The sequence below is a fragment of the Netta rufina genome (genome assembly GCF_964035555.1).
Source record: "Netta rufina genome assembly, chromosome: 5".
Lineage (NCBI taxonomy): Eukaryota > Metazoa > Chordata > Aves > Anseriformes > Anatidae > Netta > Netta rufina.
This window is the reverse complement of record NC_140128.1, coordinates 56,320,439-56,344,602: the sequence shown is the minus strand read 5'-3', so window position 1 is coordinate 56,344,602 and position 24,164 is coordinate 56,320,439. Positions and strand designations below refer to the sequence as shown.

At 44.1% G+C, this 24,164-nt stretch overlaps 1 protein-coding gene across 4 annotated transcripts in view; it reads right to left on the bottom strand.

The window, feature by feature from the left end:
* Positions 1 to 2,707: 2,707 nt before the first annotated feature.
* Positions 2,708 to 24,164, bottom strand: part of INF2 (inverted formin 2) — a 39,937-nt gene continuing 18,480 nt past the window's right edge. For 2 of the 4 annotated variants that reach the window (XM_084288412.1, XM_084288413.1), the window contains exons 3-23: positions 23,780 to 23,895; positions 23,088 to 23,247; positions 22,552 to 22,585; positions 21,396 to 21,537; positions 21,139 to 21,280; positions 19,726 to 20,637; positions 18,701 to 18,846; positions 18,555 to 18,616; positions 17,808 to 17,910; positions 17,637 to 17,722; positions 16,982 to 17,082; positions 15,848 to 15,918; positions 15,620 to 15,727; positions 14,525 to 14,595; positions 13,754 to 13,874; positions 13,049 to 13,213; positions 12,376 to 12,478; positions 11,241 to 11,399; positions 9,843 to 10,568; positions 8,563 to 8,622; positions 2,708 to 5,344 (exon numbers count right to left, since the gene is read on the bottom strand). In XM_084288412.1, coding sequence (XP_084144538.1) covers positions 8,564 to 8,622; positions 9,843 to 10,568; positions 11,241 to 11,399; positions 12,376 to 12,478; positions 13,049 to 13,213; positions 13,754 to 13,874; positions 14,525 to 14,595; positions 15,620 to 15,727; positions 15,848 to 15,918; positions 16,982 to 17,082; positions 17,637 to 17,722; positions 17,808 to 17,910; positions 18,555 to 18,616; positions 18,701 to 18,846; positions 19,726 to 20,637; positions 21,139 to 21,280; positions 21,396 to 21,537; positions 22,552 to 22,585; positions 23,088 to 23,247; positions 23,780 to 23,895 — 3,587 coding nt within the window. In that variant the 3' untranslated portion in view covers positions 2,708 to 5,344; position 8,563. The remainder of the gene's footprint in view (positions 5,345 to 8,562; positions 8,623 to 9,842; positions 10,569 to 11,240; positions 11,400 to 12,375; positions 12,479 to 13,048; positions 13,214 to 13,753; positions 13,875 to 14,524; positions 14,596 to 15,619; positions 15,728 to 15,847; positions 15,919 to 16,981; positions 17,083 to 17,636; positions 17,723 to 17,807; positions 17,911 to 18,554; positions 18,617 to 18,700; positions 18,847 to 19,725; positions 20,638 to 21,138; positions 21,281 to 21,395; positions 21,538 to 22,551; positions 22,586 to 23,087; positions 23,248 to 23,779; positions 23,896 to 24,164) is intronic. The other 2 variants (XM_084288414.1, XM_084288415.1) reach the window with 2 other exon arrangements.

The following is a 24,164-nucleotide window of genomic DNA, read 5'->3' as shown; positions in this document are numbered from 1 at the left end:
TCAGAGATCATAATCCTTTATTAAACAAGCGATGTTTATTTATTTTCTTGTTATCATAAGATTTATCCTCTTCCTTTCACCTACATTCCTAGGATTTTCAGAGGTTTTCTGCAGTCTGGATTCAGAGAGGTCTTAGGGGAACAATAGCACTCTGAAAACTACAGTCTTCCTTTCGTTTTGACTCTATTATAACAACATAATGTGTTTTGATGTTACTGATATTATTTGCTTATTATTGAAATTATTTATTTTGTTGGGTTTTTCATCAACTGTTTTCAAAGTGTTTCAGGGGATACTACTGCAACTGTTTTATGGGTGGGGAAATTCAGGCACTAATATGGTCATGGCTGCAAAGTCTACGTGCTTGATGCTTGTAGGCTTGATCCTAGTGATGGAATTAACAACAACAAAAAAAAGTTCTTTAAGGGAACTGGCTGCACTTTTTGGCAGCTGTCAGGAAGGCAGGAGCGTTGGGATCTGCTGCAGGTGGAACCCGGGCCGGCAGCAGCTGTAGATGACTAAAACTGGGTGAAGATATTATGAAGACCCCTGAGCTGCTCCTTGTGCTCTGTGACAGGGCAGTGAGACACTTCAACCAAGGAAATGTGTGGTGGTGTATATAAATGGTGTGAAAGGTGTGAGAAGATGTATTGTAGGATTAACAGGATTTGGTGGAGAGTAGGGATTAACTTTTCAAAATGAATAAGAATTTTAGCAGTTGCTTTAATATCAGAAGAGATTATTGTCAGGGCATAATAAATTTAACCTTGAGAGGTTTGCTAGGTTTGGGATAGGGGTCATGGTTCAGAAGACATTACCATGTTAGCTGTCAATAGATCTAGATGCTGTTGTATTGTGGCCTGCACCCAGACCTCTGCAGGTATCTAGACCTTTGCAGGTAGGTGTCACAGAACCTGGCTTGTAGAGGTAAGGGTTTCTCCTTTATCCTCCAAACTTCTGCAAGAAAAGTAGAGCCAATGACAGTAACTGAATGGACAAAAATCTTTCTTTTGTTCTCTTTGGACTCTTTCCAATTATGCTGGTATTTTAGAGAAACAAACCCTTTGTTCCATACTGTCTGGGATTCAGTATAGCTTGTGAACTGCTGATACAGTGAATGTAATGCTATTTTGGAGGTATATCATTCCAAGCATTATCACACTGTTTCACCAAGGAGGATTAAAGTACAGACCACCTGAAAGGGTTTCTAGACGACTCCTCTTCCTCCTCTCTTTTCCTGAAGTACTGTATTTCTCATATCTAGTTCTTGCTAAACCAATAATTTTACAAATTTCTTTTTTGGGGCTACACTGAACATCATTTGTCAATGCTCTCATTCAAAGGACTATCACTACCACCACTGTAGACCAAATCAGCTCTGGTTTTTAATAGTTGAGCAATGAAAACATTGAAGAATGGAGGTTACAAAATATTGCAAAGTGTATAAGAAAGGTTGGTTGACCTTACAGAATAGCTCTCAAAAATCATTCTATAATGGGCTTCATTTAGATTACAAAATAGACTCGTGGGTTCCAAATGATCACAGCAGCAGCAGATGTAGTAAGTCTGTTGCTCTTCTTGCTTTTGCAGCTCCTCCTTTGGGCAAAATCTTTCTGTCTATTCTCCATCTATTCTGACTGCTGGATTTGGTAATTACTTGTCGCCAACTCATGGCAGATTATGTACTATGAAGCTGCTTAAGTACTGAACAAACACATCAGGTTCTGCATGCCGAGAACTAGGCAAACCAACTCTAACAGTGATGTGGGTGTCATCAGCAGACTGTTGATGCTAGGAAAGAACCTGCTTTGACAGGCTGGGAATCTATCTAAACTGACTTGATAGGAGCTGACTGTCACAGACTGATCCTTCATGACTTTGAGCAATGTATGCCGAGTCTGCTTAAGGTCTCTATTAGGGAAGAGCAGAGGTCCTGCTAATTCCTACTGACACCTGGCTATGTGTGAGTTGTCACACTGAATTCCTGCAGAAGTCATTCATGCCACAGCAAAGCTAGTGTTAGAGAGTCCTTAATGTGTATTAAGTGCTGGTTCAGCATGGATGACAGTGAGTTGTACTTACAGTGCTGAATATGCTGATTAACTTGCAGTGATCAAATTCTCCACAGGCATTTAAAGTCTGGTACCTGCTCTACATTAAATAGTTGGAAATCATTTTATTTGTACTCACATTATCGTTTGCAGGATTTGCAGTGGCATAGATATTCTGCAAGATTGTCACTATATCATAATTAGAAATAATCACTAATAAGAAGGGACCTAGATTTGACCTATCACTATCACTGCCCAGTTTTTAACCCTCTGTAACCAAGTTTCTAAACATTGTAAAGCTCTTTTTCATATCCTGCCCATACCTTAGTCATGGGGTGAGTAAAAAGACATGGTTCACAATGGAGTTTGTTCACGATTGTATTCATTTTTGGATGCCTTAGGTGAACATAACCCCATGATTAACATGTTCACTCATATGTCATGGTTGTTACTACTACCACATATACAGATAGGGTGCTGGCTTTTATTATCAGAAAGCTTCTATATTGAACTTTGTATGTTGGACGAATTCTGGTGAATGATAAGCTCCTCCCACCCCCATAGAAGAAAGGAGACTTGTCAAGTACTTTGACTTCTTTTATTCTAAATTTTGAAATATTTTCAGTATTGAAATTAAAAAACAATCAAACCCTGAAGTTCCATCCCCTTTAACATATCCAAATTCTGACGCGAAGTACTTAGAAAAAACTTCTGCTGATTTCTTCCATAGCTTCATTTTCATCATGTAGCCAATGCTTATTTAAGGAATATGCAGTTATTTGACAGCTAGAAACCACAAGTTTCTAGAATGGTAAAACATTCACAGGCTGGTTTAGATAATGGACTCTGTCCAGTTGCTGCAATATACCATACAAATTCTTTTTTTGAGATCCAAACTTACCGTTGGCTTAAATGAGCACAGACCTGTTGAAATGGCTGCAAAAGTAAATGCTTTTATCAGCATTTAATTTGGCCTTGCAAACACTGAGAAAAATCTTCAGGATCAAGAACTCTATTTAAAAGTCACAACTGGAACAAAACTGCAAGTGCCAGTCAAACATCTTTCTTTGACCTGTTCTGACTCCATCCCCCTGTTCTTGTTAAATAATCACTGTAATGGTAACAGAGCTGCTCTGCAGTAATACATTATAAATGCTGCACTTTGTCCTGTTTTTATTGGGATCTGATTGTATAGATAATTTTATATAATTTTCACGGATGACTACAGAACAAAGAACAAGCAGTGGCTCAAAATAACCAATTTCTCTGTAAAATCTTGAGGAGAGTGGAAAGGTAATGCCAAATGTCCTCTCCTTGAAGGTCCTCTTTTGAATGCTCTCTCTTTCTATTCAGAGCAATAAAAACTCTGTGTGATACGTTTTTCTCTCTGGGTGGAAATGGGGGTAGCTGAAAGACCCAGATGAAGAAGTGGATGAATACTGCAGTATCTGAAGAAATAAGCCTGCCAGGGGTATCAGCAGATAATGTTCCCTAAGTAACACCAAGAAAGCTTGTTTGCTCCCAAATCCTGAATATCAGTGATTTTTTTTTTTTTTCCCCTATTGATAAAACAACAAGGTGGGGGCTGGAGGAGGCTGGCTGCTCACTGCCAGCCTGGGCTGCAGGCTCCTGCTGGAAACTTGGAGGTTGCAAAGGTGCTTGAGAAAATCTTTGATACTCAGATTTTTGTAGGCTGGGGTCTAATCTGAGAGCAGAGAAATTGGATTAATGAGAGCAAGAAAGACTGACATGGGTGACATGCTCTGAGACTAGAAGGGGGAGGAAGGGAAGAGAGAACTGTAAATGTGACAGTCACGCAAGTTATAGCTGGGGCGGGTTATCCAGTTTTGCAGGAAAGGGTGGAGGAGTTCAGCCTGCTTCTGCCAGCCGCGAACCGGATTTGAGCTGCAACACGGTTGTGCTGCTCCATGGGGCTTCCTGACCTGAGTCTGCCCATGCATCTACTCTAAATTCACCTTTGCTTTTGTTAACTGTTTTCCAGTAACAATGCTTAGATTAAAATAAACAAGTGATTTAATTCTTGGCGTAACTTCTAAATTAGTCCAGCAAAGTGTTCAGTATTACAAGGATGTTACAAGTCCTATTCAGCAAAGCATAATAAGCTTTAGCCTGAACATTAGTCTAAACACAGTGGTTACCATACAAAGGCATAGTTCTTAAATGTAACAATCTCTTCCACTTGATTCATGTTTCAGCACGCTATCACATCATAAATTCAATAAACATCGATAATTTTAAATCGACAGCTATGTACAAAACTATGATACAATGTTATTACAAAACTTAAGAAATAAAGCTCTGACTCTTTAAAACACAATACTGCACATTCCCAGTTTCAAAGCAAAAGTAACATGAACGCACATGTTCTGCAGCTCGAATGCGAAGGCTTCTGAGTGCAAGCAGCTGACAACAGTATTAAAACCTGGAGATTTACTAAATAAGCTTAAAATACATCTAACCAAGCACCCTGAAAAAACTCTTTCTGTTGCTTTAATAACAGGAGCTTGGGCCCTGATTCTCCGAAAATTTATGCACGTACCTGTGTGTGTGAGAAGACTACTGCAAGGCTACAGATGTGCTTCAACTTCATTGCACATAAGCACTATCTGGGAGCCAGACACTGTTTATATGGACATTTACTAAAATGCATTTTTTGTTTTGTTCCTATAACTGATTTTCCTTGCTTTAAATGATTGAGAGTGCAAATGCATATGTCTGATCTGGGTTTTGGATCTAGTCGAATATAAATTGACAGTAGGCAATGAGAAGGGGGAGTAACACGCTTCTCCCTGTGAGGGTACAGCCACTGCTGAATTTATACCCTTCATTTAGTCGAGGCACTGCTATTTTTAAAATTCCTCCGAGGGCTGAACGATGCAGTCCTTTCTTGGGCCACACTCAGCTGGCACATCAAGAGGAGTTTGGCCTAAGAGCAGGCAGGGGAATTTGGCTTTGGGGATGGAGGCCGAGAGACCCGTGCCTTCCCCACCGCCGCGCATCAACCAGGCCCGTGTCCCTGCAGGTGCCAGGGCGCAGCGCAGGTTATGTAAGGCACGGGCTGAATGTGCTGATGTCTCCGGGGCAGCTTGTTGGGTCTTCGGGCAAAGGGTGGAAGGCAGCTTGAGGGGGAGCATGACATCTGGTCAGGGCAGAGGTGGCTGTGGGAGGCGTTTCAGTGACACAGAGCCTGGCTTCCGAACGGCTGGCAGTGCTCTGGGGACGAGTTAGCACGTGTCCAGGCCTCCGTTATTTCTTCTGCCTTGCTGTGACGCCTGCAGGAGGAGGGGAAGATGAGAAATGTTTGCAACTTGAAAATGAGAGAGATCTAGGGAAACTGGTTTCATGTCCCTTGGATAACTTAAACTGGTCATGCTAAAACTTTATGTACATGATAAAAGCCTCTCTTATATTTCTAGAACTGGCACTGATGTTCAAGGGTCTGGGCAACTCTGCTTTTAAGCTAGGTGCTAGTTTGGTCCAGCAATGTGAGTTTTGTGTTTTCCAAGCAGGATAGTAGATATACTACTAGATATTAAACTGTTGAACTAATAAATCTGGGGACTCACCTTGTTTTGTCCAAAAGACATTTTGTCCAGTACTTTAGTCCTGGGCCCCACTGCCAAACTGTTGTGAAATGAAGTCTGTGTGTGGCATTTCATGCAGATGAAGGATCTCCCAGCTTGTGTGAGGGGTGCTAATGGGGAGCAGAGCTAGGTCCTGGCCATGAGGAGGGGAACTCAGAGGGCGCGAATGTAATTTTTGTCAGAGCATGATGCAGCAACATCCATATCCTGTGTCTTTGCTCCCTGACCTGTGGGCAGGCTCCCATTTGATCAGAGGTGTTTCTTGAGGGAGTTTGGATGGTCAGAAGGACAGAGCTGTGTGCTGTCATTTTTAAGCACCTGTCCCACTCAAGAACTGAAGAATTTTTAATGACAAACATGAAGGAAAATATCATACAGGAAAACAACTATTAGTTTAATTATACTATTCTGGTTCCATACAGGGAAACTCAAATGGCTCCAAGTCCAGGCCTTTGACTGTCCTCTGACTGTCAGTTTTTGTAAAATGTTCCTTTTTCAAATTCTTTTTCAAATGTGGTTGGAAATGAGTTCAGATGTTACCAGTACACACACAAACACAGGGTGACCACCAGTACCTTGATCCCATGGGAAATGGGCTAAACTATTTCCTTCAGGAATATGGAGATAGCATGAGATGCCACTCTTTGGCTGCGAAAGCTGACATTTAAAGAGTAATGATGGTAATACAAAAACTGCTGTATAACAAGTTATAGTCAAAAGGCAAGAGCTGAATAGCTGATTACAGCTGTCCTTTTACAGCTCTGAAGTATTACTTCATAGAGTCACAGGCTGTTCCTGGTAGGCCCTTTCTCTGATGTTACAGAAGCTGTGAAGATTTAGGGAAAAAGGAGACTGAGTCTTGATCACTACAACTGGATCTGCACAAGAAGGAAGATTCCTGCAGCTTCACTTCAACCCGGCAAGTTCCAGCTCCAGCAAGTCAGCCAGAGAAATATCCTGTACCAAGAGAACTGGTGCTGTGACCTGAACAGACTGTGTGTTTGGGCCAAGAGATCAAAGGTGACCTGAACAAAGATAGGCAGGGTTAAAAATCAGGTGATCACCCTGGGAAAAAATATTTAATTTCTTTTCCTGGGTTTCCCTATCACTTGATGGGGAGCACTTCAGGTTTGCTGAGGCTGTCATATCAAGAGGCACAGACTTAAGTTGCATTTGGGGGAGGACACACTGCAGCTGGAGACTAAGAGAAGCAAATGGATTTTGTTTCTGATAACCTTGCCAAATGACATAACAATGGGAGGAGGGGAAAAGGGAAATTACAGGTTTTAAGGTGCTGCTTGCTACTGCCTTTGCAGCAGCAAGCACTTGCGGTTGCTGTTGGCCTTTTGAGGAAGTACTTGAACAGTTGCCTGACTTGGTCACTTCCTAAAGGTGCTGGTTTTCCATGCCTTCCTCTATATTGCTTTCCTACATCTTCAAAGGAGACTACAAAGCTGTCTGCATATCCTTTTTTTTTTTTTTTTTTTTTTTTTTAATATGACTTTTTTAAGCCTGTGTGCTGGAGTACCTGTGTTTAAAACATACATGTACATAATCTGAGTTACACAGCTCCTGGTTTCAGCTGCCCTCCCTGTGCAGCAAAACCAGTGGTCCTCTTGTGTTTCTTACCCAAGCCTCACTGCTACTATTTCTTGCTCTTGCTGTAAATCTTCATTAGGACTCCTAAACTTACAGTGCTACTTCCCTTTTGCCCTTGATATAATCCAGTGGTGCAGTACAGAAGGGGACAAGAGGAGTGGGCAGGAATAGTCAGGAGTGTAACTACACCAATATATGTCTCATTTTCTCTTGTTTGCAGCGATGCTTCAGGTGCAGAAACAAAAGTAACCATATGTGGAAATCCCGCAGAGCTTCCTCTGTTCCATGCCCCTGGGGCCTTGGGCTGGGCAGGAGCAGGGCTCCCAGCCCCCCAGGCACAGGGGATGCTGAAGAATAAACACATTTCTTTCAAGAAATGAGAGAGTGAGATTTGGCATCATTGATTCAGTTTATAAGAGACACTCATCAGCACGGAAACGACAAGTAACTATGCAATTTCAGTACAAGGCATGTTTTGACTGCTCCTTTTTCTGGCATTTCTTTCTACCTGCTATAAAAACAGGCAAACTTTCACAAATGAAAGTCTCAGTCTGAAGTTTTCTTATGATGAGCAACTGTGCTGACAGTATCAGTGAAAGATGCAGGGAACTTGGTTTGCATTTTTGTTAGAAATAGGGTTTACCTGTGTTACTTTTTTTTTTAGTGACAAAAGCCAAATTACCTCCTCCCAGAAAGATGCATGAATGCACACGAGAAGTATGCACGGTCTGTTTGCTCCAATGCACTACTTCGTGTGCAGTATCATGAGGAATTGAACTTGGCTTTGAGTTGGAGCTGGTATCTTGTTCCAATGAGAATTTTTCCCTGGGTTCAGTGTTTTATTCTTTAATAGAGGCCTGTATGTACATGGTGCTATATAAAGTGGCTACCTACAAGCAACCTAAATGTTGTTCTTTTGCAGAAGGTAGGTACTGAAATTGCATTTTTACTATTTTTGAGAAAATTACGGGATCAAAGCAAGGACTGTTTGTCACATGAAGCTGGATTTACTTGGTTAGAATACTGACTTTTAATTATCTGCAGGGAAAGGTGGATTGGCTGCTGTTGACACAGAGGACAGACATGTGGGATGTGACCCTGTGTTGTGGGGAGATCAGCACTGACTCCACTCAACACAAGATCAACACCCTGAAGAGTAAAAATCAGAGTAGCAAATTTATTTTAAATGTATTTGTGATTAGACACAAAGACAAAAAGCTGAGCTGATATGCTGAATACTGATTAGGTCTGTAAAGTCCCAATGCTAGGGTTAGTTCACAGAAAAACGCCTTTGCGAGTTTACATACCTCATTGTACCACACAACCTAGTTTTGTTTTATTATCTCCAGTATCAGTCTCAACCTCTGCTTTTAAACAAAAGAGACACACTAAATATATCTGATCATAGCAAGGCAAATGAAAACATTGTCTAGTAGCAGAGAGGTTCCTAGGATGCCATCTCTAGATTCCTATGGCTTTTGTGGGGGATTAATGTCTTAAGCTAGAAATACTCATTACAGACACTACGAAAGCATGGTGATGGCTGGGAGCTCCCTTTGCTGCAGCTCCTCCTGCTGCCTCCTGGGAGACAAGTTTGGAAACCACTGTGCTGGGAAAACACTTCTGTTTCATGCCTTGTTCTTAGCTAGGGGACAGTGGCATGTTAGAAACATAAATAATTAAAGCCCCAGGTCACACTGTCACTAAAAGGGTAAGTTCCTCTGCAGTAGATGGTCAGCCCTCCCTGCCTCTCTCAGCAGTGGATATTCAAACTCTCCTTTTCTTTTGCCTCCACTTTCCTTAAAAGCAAAAATATTCAACACTGATAAAGAGAAGCTTCGACCACTGTCCTGCCCATCTGCTTGACCCCGAGATCTAGCAGAAAACAGGCTTTGACAACATATTGTATCTTTCTGAAGGCTGACAGACCCAAGTGTTTTCCCTATGTGGTGCCTCTAATTTGGGATTCAAGTATTCACCCAAAGGTGGCTCCAGCTCTGTATGTCTGAGGGACTTGGACCCATGGAGCCACCTCAAGTACACCTGGGGCAGGTTTTCAAGTTACTGCAGGCAAAGTGCTCTTGTGAGGAGGCTTAGGAAAGAAAAAAGCCACCACAGAAGTGCTGTTGTTGTTGGCTTTATGCATTTATAAGTAGTTGAGAGGGAGTGATCACTGATTAAGTACTCAGTATTAACTGCTCTTAATCACAGCTCTGGAGTCTAATGGAGCTCTTGTTTGCACATAACCGTGCCTTGTAGCTGTCTTTAGCACACTTGACAGATGTGCTTATTGCCATCTTTACTGCATATGTGTAATGGGCTTTTTAATTATTGATTCATCATTACCCCTTTATAAAGTGCTTATAAATGTCAAGAGAATGAACAATGCTCATGTTTTTCTTTTTACGTCTTTTTTCAGGTTAATAAAAATAACAGCTCTGTTAAAAATAGGGACAAGGGACCTCCTATGGACAGCATCAGACCTTGGATTGGGGAGGAGCAGATCTATACAAATATACTAGTAAGCCCCCCGTCCCCCATCCCATTCCCTCAATTTAACTCAATCTCCAAGTGCCATATAGCCTACCTGAGTAGCTTTTGCTGTGTCTCTTCTTCCTCCGTTTTCCAGATGTCCTCTGCTTTTCCCTGTCTGTGTGACTTTGCCCTGGGGGCAGTGTTGCTGAACAAGAGGAGTCGGTGGCTGGCTCCTCCGAGAAGGACTTCTCTTGGGAGGTGTCCAAAAGTGAGTCTGTACCAGGGTCTTCGTTCTCCTTTGCCATCTCTTTTGACTCTGCCTGGTGAGCCTTGTCACAGGGAGCAGATGGAGGCTCGACCCCGTCCTGGCTCAGCTGGGTGTCCTGCTCCTGTGCCAGCCTGCAGCTCTCCAAGCCATTCCCTGGGCGTTCGTTGTCCTGCTCCTCTGAGACAGACCCATTGAGCTGCTCTCTCAGAGTAGCACCTGAAATGCCGCTCACAAACTTTATCCCAGCACCTATGTTAGTGGAAGAGAAGGCAATGGAGCTGCTCTTTGTGCTTGGCTGGAGGTTTGCCATCTCTGCACCCTGCTCAGGCTGACTGGTCCCATCAGCTTCCACCAGGTGGCCTTCTGTCCGGGACCCTGGTGGCAAATTTACTCCAGTGTTGTTTTCAGGTAATGCCTGGTTTGGAGCTGAGGCATCTGTAACATCTTTACCCATCTCTGGGAGAGCTGTGGTTGAGGTGGGGGTGCTTTCTGAGGGATGACCATCACTGTTTTGCTTGGCCTTATCATCGATCTGCATTCCTCCTGCTTGTGGATCCTTAATGCTCTTCCCTTTAAACAAAAAGCATGAGATCAGACACACATGCAGAACTGCAGCTGAGATCAGCCAAGGTGTTTCTGGCACTGGGGGAGGCTACAAGCTCACAGCTGCCTGTAGAGGGTGCACTGCCCCTAAAGGAGCCATACATAGCCAGAACCAGTTTGTCCTACAGCCAAGGATAAGCTGCTTCTTTTGACCTCCCTTCCATAAAACCATGGCCTGTCTCCTAACAAACACCCCAAAGACTTGGGTACTTCTGCAGATAGGTCATTCTAGTCCTATTTTAAGGGCTGCTTTAGACTCCCAAATGTCGACTGAGACGGGGTTCGCCAATCTCTAAGGCAGTGACAAGTTGTGCTAATGAGACTTGGTGGCACAGGGGGGCACTCGTGTGGAGGTGACACCAATGCCCCAGCAGCATGGCACTGTGGCTGAGCCATGGGTTGTGACTCTCAGAGGGTTTATCAGTGCAGGCACAAGGCCATGCTGTCCTGAATCGCTGCTGATTCAGGGGCAGAGTTTCAGGGCGATCTCCTCCTCTTCCCCACAGCACTGGCTGTAGAGTCTCCTTAGATAAGATACCTCAAATGCTGGAAAGCTTCTCACTTGTGTGCTTGGCTCAGGCTCAGAGGCAGATGGAAACAGCTGCAGGTACTGTAAGACTGTCAGGTCTGTGTCCTTACCAGCCTGGTTCTCCTCTGGGCTCTCCACGGGTAAGGTTTTAGGAGGTGCATCCGACTCATGTCTGTTCTTCGTCTTTCTCAGTGTGAACCCTTTCCTTATGTCAGCCAGCAGCGCATCAATGACGCACACCTCCTCCTGCTTCACCACCCCCTTCTTAACTGGGATAGAGAGAGACAGGTGTTAAATCTGCCCATGAGAAGGGACAAAAGGACACACATGGGCAGGCACAGTGGTGCTGTCATTTGGGGCTGGTACCTGGTGCAAACCAGGCAAAAGCAAGATACTGATGCCAGGCGTGGGAGCAGCCTGTGCTCTGCACCCTTCTCTGACCCCAACCCTCCACTCATGAGATGGGGCTGTGGATCCTGCAGGAAAAACCAAGACCAACCTCCAGGGCTCAGAAGACCCAGAGAACTCCTGGGCTCTGTCCCTTACCGAAGCTCAGGGCATGGCACAGCACCTGCTGCAGCTTGGTGAAGTCAAAGGGTCTACCCCAAAGTCTGCATGCTACAGGCTCCGTGCCAGCTGATGGCTGTTGTGTTAAGACCTTAAAACGCCTTCTGTTTGCTACCCCTGTTAGTAGGGGCTTTTTATTTTTTGAATGGAAGGAAAGCGATCTTGATTTTTCTTTCCTCTTAGCTTCAGTCCAATTGTACTTTTCAGATATGCCTTTTATTTTCATCCACAAAAAGGCAGGTTTACGTTACCTGCAAGACTTTTGGAATGTCTGCAGCCTGTGATAAACTGGGGTGAGACTATTCAACTGCATATGAGGATTTGGGGAAAGGGGGAAGGTCAAACATCTGTTGTTAGATTTAGGATTCAAAATTTTTATTTAGAAACTAAAAAATTTGAAATAACTGAAATGTTTCAATTTGATTTTTTCTTTCCCCTGCTGTTCAGTTAGCAAACCTAAAATTAACTTCTCTGCCCAGCTGCAACTGTGAAGTCAGTTTTTAGCTATGGCTAATAAGACACCTAAAAGCCTTTAGTCAGCCAGCACTTGGAAACCCACAAAATAAATGACCACTACTGGTCATTAAAGCTGGACCAGCAAAGAGCTCTTACCAGCTCTCCAGTCAATTTGGGAGTGCAAGCGCATCTCTGTTTTATGAAGCCCTGTCAGATACTCACTGACTTTTCCATTTTCTCCCTTCTGTCTCTTCCCTTCTTCTTCCTCCAGCTGTTTCTTCCTCTTCTCTGCTTTTGCAGCTTGCTCCTTTCTGTCCTTGTTTTCCTGCAATTAGGTAACAGGGGCATGAGAAGTTTTGCTAAATATCTGCTAGGAAAGCCAATGAAGAGAAAGATGATCTGCAGATGGTCGCAAAGGAGGAAGAGAAATCCTCTGCAATAAATAAAATGGGTTTGGGGGTTAACGGCTGTCTTGCCAAGAGAATGAAAGGGAGACTGCTGGTTTGTACAGGACTTCGCCCAGTACCCACAGAAGTGGCAGCAGTGATTTGCCTAACACAGCTACCAGCATGAGAAGGATTAGGTTTCATAAGCCTGTTCTTCTAAAATGTATGCACTTGACTCCAAAATATCTTTGTGTATTTGCAGCTAAAGTTACACCAAAATCCCACGTCACCAATGTTTGGGTCAGGCCAGGAGAACCAGCACTACATGAGGACAAAACAGAGCAGGGATCAGGCATGCATTCACCAGGTGACTTCATGACAAGTGCTAAAAGAAGGGGCCCATAACCAGCACTGTCCATCCCAAACACTGTGCCTGTCCCACCATTCTGTTGGAGCAGAGGCATGCACCACTACAAGGGCTGCTCAGCATCGTGAGCACAGTCACTGACCTTCAGGGCTCGAATGAAGAGATCTCTGAAGGTCTTCATGGTGTTAAATATGTCTTCTAGGGACAACTTGCTTGGGTCTTCACAGAGATAATTTGCAAGCTCTTCTCTTTTCCTGTCGATGGTTTCAAATTCTTCTTCCAGCTTTCTGGCGGCATCAATGCTATCCTGAAATTATTTAATGTTCACAGAAAAACATAACAAGTGAAGCACACTTAAAGCAAAAGGATGTCAACATAAGAAGTGTAGCAGAGCTTTGGGGCCTTGGTGTTTAACTGTAGCAGAGCTTTTGGAGCAGGAACAAACAGGGAATTGTCCCTGGTCTTTGCTCTTGTTGACTGTGTTGTGCCAGTTTATGGGGATAGCTTTAGCAAGACATGGAAAGCTCAATGCAAAGCCTAATCCCAAGAGAAGGGGATTACTTTGGTGATCCACCCAGAGAAAGAACATGACTCAGACATAGTGAGGCTTTGCAGGGCAGAGAGAGAACCACCAGGGCAGGGGCTTTGAGAATAATCATGGTTTGGGGTAGAAGTGGCAAACAAACAGCAGTGGGTTTTGTGGCATCACAGCCTACTTTTAAATCTGAGAATGTGTTTTGTGGCAATATTTTTCACCATTTTGTGAACCTCCTCAGCTGAGCCTCCAATGCAGCACACTGGCTTTGTGTGTGTAAGGTGAAAAATACCAGGGAACTCCATTACCAACCTGGATAGGCTTCTCATACTGTTGTTTCACATCGTCATTTGATGATGAGACCTTTCGTTGAAGCTCCAGCAACTTCTTTAGATTGGTACTGGACTCAGAGCGTATAATGTCAAGATTAATTCTGAAATCACATAGATGCCCCATGTTAATTCACGTTATGGTATCCTGTGCTGACCAAAGAGAGGGCAAGTCTGATCTGGTGGGTTGGTTGTCCTGCTGCTTCCCACTTTGATGAACTGAAACCTGAGCCCTGAACTCTGTGTAGTCTGATCTCATGAAAAACTGCCTTCTTTCATGGCACTTATGGAAAGGTGCCCAAGTCTACCTAAAGTAGTACATAAAGTACATAAACACAACTTTATGTACTGAGAAAATAAATGCCCCAGAAATCCACCCATTCAAAGGACTATTTCCACCCCTCAGTGCTCAGCATTAGCTCACTTTCTCTGGTTAAAAGCATTTCAGAAATGCTTCTGAGTAGTTGGCCTTCCGAAGCTTGTGTTACTGCAAATACAGTGCAGATTTTGGGTGAGGCAATATTAATTCAATGTGCCGCAAATGGCAGCCCTAAGTGGTGCCAGCTGTAGTAGAGCTATCATATATTGAAGGGGTTTCAGCATTCATCAACCAAATCTTCTGGTAAAAACTAAGTAAGATGCCATCTTGTTAATATGCTGCACCAGCTGTGTGTGTCCTAATTTCTGGTACATTGTCGATGTGCATGGGATTTATTTTTATTTTTAATTTGAAGGAAGTGACATGCAATTTTACCCTGCTGCTTTTGAAACGTATTCAAGATCTTCTGGCAGTTCCAGTAGGTCCGTGTGGCTGTTTTCTACTTCCTGAAGCAGAAAAGAGAAATAAGTGTTATTTACTGTGCGGCACAAACTGGGAGAGGAAGCTGGAAGGAAAGAGCAATGGGCAGAGCTGCTCAGGAAGGATGACTGCGCTAGATCTTGCTGCTGGCCCCTTTTCTGCAGTCTGCTTTGACTTGCAGAGCCAGAGAAGGATTCAAAACATGACTGCATGTTCAGAGAGCAAAGCGATTGCTCCTAGGCTATACAAGCATAGAGAGATGAATGTTTAGAAGTGCTTATGGTTCAAAGCAAAGCTGACCCACTGCTGAGCCTTATCTTACAGGGAATTTCTTTTACCCTCTTCTGAGACGCTTACTATTGGCCGTGGGAGGAGGAAGGACTGTGGTTTGATGCAGTCTGATACTTCAAACAGTCCCAGGAGGGCATTAGAAGGGCTTGAATCTTATTTGCCTAATTTCTTTCATGGCTGTGCTTGCTGAAGCTACTGTGAACTAAAGACGGGCTTAACTATACATAACTGGAACTGAGAGACTTTGAGGTCTGCCTCATGGCAGGGCAAAGCATGGAGAAAAAAGAAAAAAAAATAACAAAAAAACCAACAACAACAACAACAACAAAAACAGCAATACAAGAAATAAGAAAGCCATGGGGACTTGGGAGTATGAAAAGCTCAAGCATAGCCTGGTGGAAAAAGGAGAGGCCATGAAAAGGCAGAAGGGATGAATGGGTATAGACCAGCAGTTTGCAGTTGATCATGTGTGGAGATTGCACAAACATGAAAAAAGGAAGTTCCAGCAATTGTGGGTAAAGATGCTGGAGGAAAGCAGGACAACAGTTCTTAAAAGGAGTTCCCTGAGAGCCAAGTAGTGCCCACAAGTAGCCTCCACCAGCCTAAGTGAACCAACACTTTTAACTTGCAACACCACAGCTAGCTGAGGAGGATATGAGTAAGAACGTGTTATGTTAACTGAAACTAGAGCAGGATAGATGGTTCACCCATAATAAAAGCCTTCCCCCTTCCCTGCTGCCCAGAATTTGGCAGTGGTACCTCCAGAATATGGTGGAGCAGCGTAATGCGGGTTTGGTTGGCTTTGGTTTCTGTTAGTTTGAGTAAAGTGCTGATTTTAAACCCATCAGCGTCACCCGTGTGGCTTCCCTACAAGATAAAAAGAAGGCAGATGTAACTCTTGTGTCCATCCAAATTACAGCCCTAAATATGAAGATCATCCATATATTCTAATGACTGGGTGCAGGACAAGCCAAACCGAGTCCTTACGTAGTTCAGAAAGTTTCCAACTTTGAGAATCAGTTGACAGAAGAGTGGCAGGCGATGACTGTTCAGAAGATCTGAAAAACATAAAGGGCTTTTAAGCAAAAACCTCTTTTAAACCGTAATATTTTCTAAATTGGATAACCACTGGGATCCTAAATTCCTTCAAACCAAATCTAATTTTTCAGGTGTGCAGCCCAAAGGCCCATCCCACAGAGAAGCTGATTCTAAATAGAACCCGTCGCACTAGCTGGGCTCAATAAGTTTTTGCTTACCTATATTTCTTTCTTTCTTTACATCTGGTCTCTCGTTCTTAATAGAAAATAATGTGGAGCTAGACTCTTCTCACTCATTGTCTTCTGTGGAAGTACCCAGATTTAACCTGGTGTGGGTGAGGGTAAGTGGGCTGTAATTTTAATCTTACAGACTCCATTCAGCTGTGCAGTGAAGCCAGTTCTGACAGGGCTGCAACTATCTGCCAGCTGCAAAAGCCAGACACACTCCCCCTGTTCTTGGTCTCGCATGGTGGAGGTGATTATCGGGGCATAAAGGGTACAGTCCCTGTCCTTGCCCTTGTGACAGGGTGCTGCAGTGGTGTGCTCTCTGAAGCACTCAGCGCTGAGGCAGGAACAGCTTTAAAAGGACAAGTGGACTGCAAGGAAGAAACTTTTTATGAGGAACTTCAGTTTATCACAGCAGGCAGCTGTAATTCCAGCTGGAGAAACCCCCGGCAGGAACTGGCTCTTTAGGACAGGAGGCACTTGACAGCGCTGAGAAGTGCTTTCCCCAGAGTGGGACCTGAGGTTTCTCCCACAGGAAGCAGAGACCTACTGCGTAATTCCTCCACATGTTCACAAAATTAGGCATCAGCAACTAAGAACACAAAATAAACTTTCTCTTCTGGTTATGTTTGTAGGCAGGGGAAAAAATACAGAAGTGGTACTTTCTGCGGGAAGTTTGGGGTTAAGCTTTTCTGGAAGCAGAGAAAACTGCTGTGTGGAGATCTTAATGTGGCAAATAATGCTGATGAATTAGCTGTAATTCTGCTGTTTAATTTCAGTCCCTCTGGAAGGTCTGACAAGCTTCACTTTACAGCTTATCGCCTTAAATAAGAGCCAGAATTGAGGCCAAGTCATTTACCTTCGCAGGCTCTCCGGATGGCTCCAGCTTTTGGCTGAATCATGTCCAGCACAACGGTGGTCTCCTCACAGATCAGCATACATTCAATCCGCAGCTGGTAGCTAGGGATGGAGATGGATTAGAAGCTGAAAGGCACCACAGTCTTAGCCCATGCAGCAGCCCTCTTCCAACATCACCACTAAGCCTGGCGACCCTGCAATGCTGCCAACCACGTCCACATCAAACCAGTGCTTGTGGTGGGTGGTGGAGGGCTGCCACTCTCCACTGCAACCTGTCCTTGGCCATGTGGGGATGTAGTTTCTGCTGATGCACTGAGATCATCAATGGGAAGACTGATCATGGTATGAGATATGGGTTCTCCCTTCCTGGCATTGTACTGGGCTTCCCAAGAGCCTTTCAGTAAGTTACATGGCCTCCTTCGGCAGCTCTGACCCTGGGTCTGGTCCAGATTCTGCTGCTTCAGAGGGAGAAAAGGTGCTGATGTAGCAATAGCCTTTCATCCAAGGTAAGGGGGAAGGGATGGCTAGGGCAGAAGGGGGGATCCATCAGCTGTATCCATTAATATCTGCCTGTGAGACTCCTATATAGAAACTTAAATTTCCCATAGAAAAAACCAAAAATGGATTGGTTTGAAGTTCATGATGACCATCCTTACCTGGGAATCTGAAGGAGGAGAAGATAAAACTGATCTGCGTTTGCTAGCTTTGTTTTCTCTTCTTTGAAGGCCTTCAGGTTTTCTATCTAACGAGAAATAAAGAACAAAAACTGTAGGACTCCACTGCCCAGTCAGCTCTGTGAATTAAGGGTATCACTTTTCCCTTCTGACCTCATGTTTTTCAGGCAGCAGCTTCAGCAACTGCTTCAGGACCTCAACATCAAACTTGGTCCGGTCCCCGTTCTGGACCATGGCAGCCACCTCTTCATTGGAGCTGCAGGGAGGAGGACAAGCAGAGTAAGCATTCACCCAAAGCTCTTCTTCCACAATCACACGCTACTGAGGCATATACCCGTGTAAGTGGCTGTGCTTTCCCTAGTGAGAGCCACTGTAATCCAAAAGGAAAGGTACTTCCCAGTGATTAACTCAGAATTGGGACCTGGTAGATCCAGGTTCAAATCCTCACTATGCCCCAAATTTTGTTTTTGGCCCTAGTCAAATGACCAAAAAGGTCAATCTGGCAACTCAGATGTCTACTTCTGGGTATGCGACTACCTTAAAAAAAAATAAATTCTAATTTCCCTTAATTTTCTTTCCCTGCTTTGAGGAAGAGTTTGACCTCTAGAGGTGTCCCACAGCCTAAGTCACCCTAAGAGTATATGCCATAACTTTACCTGTAACAAGGAGACACAAATGCTGTTTCCAACTTACAGGAATGTTGTATGCAAAAACTCAACTAAACTCCCAAACCTGGTACTTTAAAGAGAGTATATGGCAAAGTGGGAAATATTCAGATATTTTAGTAACACGGGCCACAAAAACACATTTGCTAAAATAGATTTCTTGAGGACCTTACAAATACTACACAAAACCTGCTCAAAGTTTTGTCAACTGTCATGAAAATTGGCCATATCTTACCATTTAAATTGCTTCAAAAATATGTTCAAATTGAGACTTTTCTTGGAGTCCAAAAATGTGATCTTCATTAAAGAAAAAGAAGATATCTCATATTAGGTGAGCTGTCTGCAGTGATCTTTACTCGAAAGAACGAGTGACCCCCTCACCTCCTTCGGTTCTGCTTTCACCGGGGCAGCCGTTTTCTCCTTGGGGGTTGGCTGTGGAAAGCAAAACAGCTGCTCTATGCTTGTATAATTGGGCTCTATACTTTCCTCGCTGCTGCTGCTGACTGAAGCCCACATTGAGTGACTTTCTGTAAAAAAAAAACACAACACAAAGTATTCAGACTGGCTACAGAGACGGCTGAGAGCTTCGGGCTTTTGGGTCAATGTAAGTTGCTAGATGGGAAACTCCTCAGAAGGTGAATGAAACAAGAGACATATTTTGGTTCTTTAATCATCTCCCTGTGTTAATGCTGGCTATAGGCCTACCTGAATTAACCCCCACTGCACTTTCTTAAACATCTTTTTTTTCAAAAAAAAATCACCTGAACTTGGCTGTAGAAATCTTTACTGAAATAATCCCAACAACTAAATGCCCTTGTGATCAAAACTGTGCCTTATTTAGACTTCACCTATGCCAACTTCCATGCACCAGATGGCTTGCTTGACTAGGCCAAAACTGACCTCACCTGTCCTTGCTGCTTCTCACATTTCATGCTCCATTTTGGATCCATTAGGAGAGGGAAATGTGACCCAAAAATCAAGAAACAAGTCAATATTTCTCATGTCTCTCCAACTTTTTCAATGTCCTTCTTGAACTGTGAACTGATCCTGACCTGTACTCTTACTTATGACTTTTATATACCCAGATCAGAGCCTGTTGAGAATTCAAGCATAAGGCATGCCAAGGTGTATTAGAGGAATCTTCTCATCCTCCCCCCTTCTTTTAATTTCAAATTATTTTATTTATAAACAAGCTATTCAAAACTACTGATTTAGTTGGAATGGTTTTTATATATTAGTGGCTTCATCCTGCTTTTATTTATTTAAGCTTTGAAGGTGGGATGCAATGGAAATCAGGGAAGTTCTGTATCTAAATGGAGTCAACCAGATCTGACAACCTCAGAAATAGTGGGTTTTCCCTTGGATCACCCACAAAGTAGCAGTACCTTTATGCCAGAAGCACCCACCTCTCACCACGTTGGAGGGCAGCTTCTGCCAGTTCAGCTTCTTCATCTTCAATGTTGGCGTCTTCACCATCTTGCGGGGAGGCCTGGCTGAGCCAAGAGGGCAGCCGAATTGAGAGGCCACGACGGCTTCTATATGTTCTCCTGCCATGCCGGGCAGGAGGGGTGGCGGTGGAGGGATGCCCCCCATGCCAGGCAGTGGTGGTGGTGGAGGGATGCCCCCCATGCCGGGCAATGGGGGTGGAGGAGGAATGCCCCCCATGCCAGGCAATGGTGGAGGAGGAGGGATGCCCCCTATGCAGGGCAATGGTGGTGGTGGAGGGATGCCCCCCATACCAGGCAATGGGGGTGGAGGAGGGATGCCCCCCATACCAGGCAGTGGGGGTGGTGGTGGAGGGATGCCCCCTAGGACAGGCAATGGAGGTGGTGCAGGGATGCCACCCAAGCCAGGCAATGGAGGTGGAGGTGGAGGAATGCCCCCCATGTTGGACACTGGGGGAGGAGGGATGCCAGGGAGTGGAGGGGCTGGAGGCGTATTCATCATCGGGGATGTGGGGGGCACAGCTGCCATGCCAGAGGGCAGGGGTGGAGGTGGTGGGGGTGGAGGTGGTGGGGCAGGAGCAGCGTTGGGTGGCGGGTTAGGTGTCTGTGGTAAAGCGGAGCAGGCTGAGAGCTGGCAGGATGAGATCTTCTCTTCATTGGCAGGAGGCCCTGAGGGAGGTGCTGGTGCCTTGGAGGGGTTTGCTGATCCCACCAGGCTCTGAACTGCACTTGCGCATGGTTCTAGTTCTACTTCGGTATGGATGCCTCTGTTCGCATTCCCAGAAAGACGGTTTTCAGCTCTCTTTTGCTTGTTTGGTTGCTTCTTGACAGATAACAGCCTCTCAATGACTTCTTCCACTGTGTTTCCTTGGACTAGAGAAATGGGTCAGGGTCAGAGAAGGGGATGGGGCCCCATGGTTTGTTCGTGCTATTCAGCTCCCACAGTTAGCAGACCTGGAGCTACAAAACCCACTCTCTTGAGTCACTTTACCCAATTGCACTTTTAACTTCCAGGCAATTTCCTTCCCATGATTCTGGCCCATACACACTGCTTTGAGCATGCCTGCCAGCAAGGCTAGCCAGCACCAGTGGCAGGATGACAATGAAAATAGATTCCCCCTGACTCCCACAACCCGAAGCTCAATGCAACACCAGGATTTAACCATCAGCAAGATGATGGCTCCCAAGCCCACTGATAAACATGGCCAGCTCTCGCTGGCATCTGCATGGCTGGGGCTTCACATTATGACTTGACCCTATACAGCTGGTGTAGTTTTGTCCCTGCTTCCTTTGCAGGGAAGGACTTTTGTAGGCACTGGGTGGGATAAGGGGAAAAAAAGACTGACTACGAGGCTGGATGTATGTCTTCCTTACTGTCATTTGCAAGCAAAAGGGCTCTGTTCACTACTGCATCCAAGGACTCCCACAGCAGGAGGTTGGAGTGATGAGACGGTTCCAAGTGGAGCAAGCTCTGGAGAATGGACAGCAGCTGGATGGAGACTGGAGAGCGGCTCACCTGGAACACATAGCGGCTTTCAATCACAGCAAGGCTGTGAACCAGGCTGGTTTGAAGCAAAGTCTGTTAACTCTGCCATGGCATGGCTGTGCAACCCGCATGAGGGCCTACTTACTTTATTGAAGAGAGATGAAAAGACCTCATGGTGATCGTTCATGTTTATTCCATCACATATCTTCAATAATTCCTCATCATCTTCTATCTTGAACTCCTCAAATGTATCACACTGGATAAGCAGATCCTCCTCCTCTATGTCTCTGCAATATTACAGCACTCATTTTCACTGGAGAGCTCCTCACTGATTTTCAGATAATTATCTTTGCTTAAATGGCTTTTATCTCTTTGGCTTTCTCACTCAGCCAGTTCACGCTGAAAAGTACCCAACTCTACCTTATTGATAAAGGATCAAATGCCACCAGTGTATCCTCTCTTGAACTGAACGTATCTCTTTCTACAGTCAACATGTGGAAATGAATAGGACTTTTCATGGCATAATCTGGCCCAGGGTATGCTTTGTATGGACTTCTCCTTGGAGCTATAACAACAGAGTGTCATTTACACATTTTTGAAAGCAGGCTGCCACCTTCTTTTATTTTTTAAAGTAAGACAAACTGAAAATATTCCAGTGATATTCTGCTTGAAAAACTTCCTTATATGCTGCTCAAAACTTGATTAAAAAAAAATACAACACCCTAAAGGCAAGTTTTTCAGCACTATTGAGAGACTCAGTGTGGGAGCTCTACTCTTGCTAGTTGGCAGTGTCGACAGGCCTTCTCTTCCCTCATGTTAAAGGATTTAGATGGAGCAATTCCAATTACACGGATAACTGCAACTCATATATAAGCATTCTAGGATTTATCCTGGGTGCTTCTGACAGAACATCATTTTAAAATTAATACCTGTGAAGACAGGTATTTCCAAATATACATTAGAAAAATGTTTTAGCTGGATGCTCTGGGACAAACACCATCAGTAAGAGAGTAAGACAGCAAATGCTCAGTGAGTCCACAACATCACTTCAGGTTCAGTCTGAAATGCAGCTCTGAGCCGTGCTCCATCTGTGCCCAGAGCCTCTGCCAATGCCACCTGGAACAGCAGTCCCCACGACGCTGTGGTTGATGAGAGAGCTTTATCATTGGCCTAATGTCTTTGTTCCCATGTAATGGGTACACACCAGTGTGGTCCACTCCACGTGGGTACGTTTCACAGTTTCCATAGCTCTGTTGCTGTAAAGCTCATTTGTAAATGAAAATTTAAGCAGTGATCCTTACCTTAGCTTGTCTAAAATATCCAACAGCTGAAGCCCTGGGAGAACAAAAAATATATATATATTGGCATTATGACCTACTTGGCACTGATCTATTATGATCTTTATATAATGTTATTCTCATAAACACTTTCTGCAGTGATAAAAAGTGAAAATATCTTAAGATGGATCTGCCAAACCAGGTAGGTTCATTCGACAAATGAAGAGGCCTGCAGCACACACATCTGCAGCTGAGTGAGCCAGAGTTACGGAGGGACACATCTGGGACACAATTCATCTCACTCAAAATCAAATGTCTAAAATAAGTCAGATGAACTGTGTAGCCCAACGTCCCTTTCTCTTGACTAAAGAAAGGTTACTGAAGGGAAAAGAGAACAGACAGAAAAAAAAAAAAAGTCTGGCTTTAATATTTGCAGTTTTCCTCCCTAGCCCTCTTTAATCACCTTATGGATCGCCTGAAAATAAAGCCATAAAACTGCCCTGTGCTTAGCAACTGATTTTTTTTTTTCTGAAAAAACTTGGTGCAACAAATATCCTTACCTATGAACTCATTTCGTATTTGTGTTCTTGTTCTTAGGTCTTCTTTCCCCAGTATGATGGCATTGATAGCACTCAGCAGTGTCACCATATACGGCACATTATCCGTGTTGGAGAGCTCATTCATTATGACACTGAATCGATACTGCTGGTTCTTCACACTCTGTTAATAACACAAGCAACATTTCTGCTCAGACAGTTCAGAAATGTCTGCCTCTTTAATGCAGGCTCTCAAATAGAATTAGCATCTTAAAACCTCTCTCAATTTACGCTGCTGAGTACAAGACAGGAAGATATAGGTAAAAGCAGCACTCCCATCACTGAGCAGCGTAAGGTCAGCAGAAGAAGTCTGTGAGACTCTTCCTGCATACCTTTATGCTTTTTGCTAACTAGGCTTGTGGCCAGTGAAACTGATGGATGTGGCACTATCTAATTGCTAATCTGGTAGTGCTTTTTTCATGCTGAAAAATAACTTTGTGTTGGAAGTCATCTGCCTAGAGAGAAGTTGTCGAGCAGCCCTGTGGTCTTCTGGGGATCAGGCCAAAATTCCTCCAGATTTCACCTCATGAATCCCTGCCTCTCTTACCAAAATGATACAAAATTACATTCATTCCCAGTCCTTTTCTGAGGTACATGGACCTGCCTGCATGGGTCAGAGCAGAGCAGAGTACCTCCTACTGCAGCTCAAGACTTGCCTTGTAATGGTCCAGGGCATCCAAAGCCAAAGTGTGGCCATCTGATGAGTAAATGCACAGTGCAGCCAGGAGCTCAAATACTTGCTTTTTCACCATGACATTAGTTGTGTCAAGTGCTGGAGGAAAAAAAAAAAAAAAAAAGACTTTATAATAACACCGTAGTATTCTGAATCTCACTGTCTTCTGCTGTGTGGCTTGTGGCCAGTGGTAGAAAAAAGACTGAAGGAACACAGCCAATAGATGGAAGATGGGAAGAAAAATATCCCAATTTACAGATGCCTGATCTCAACAGCAGTATGTAGTAGTAACCTCTAGTTGGAACAGTAAATGCTAGTTCAAGTACCCTATTGTCATTTTGGTGCTCCTTGTAGCTGTTCACTTCCTC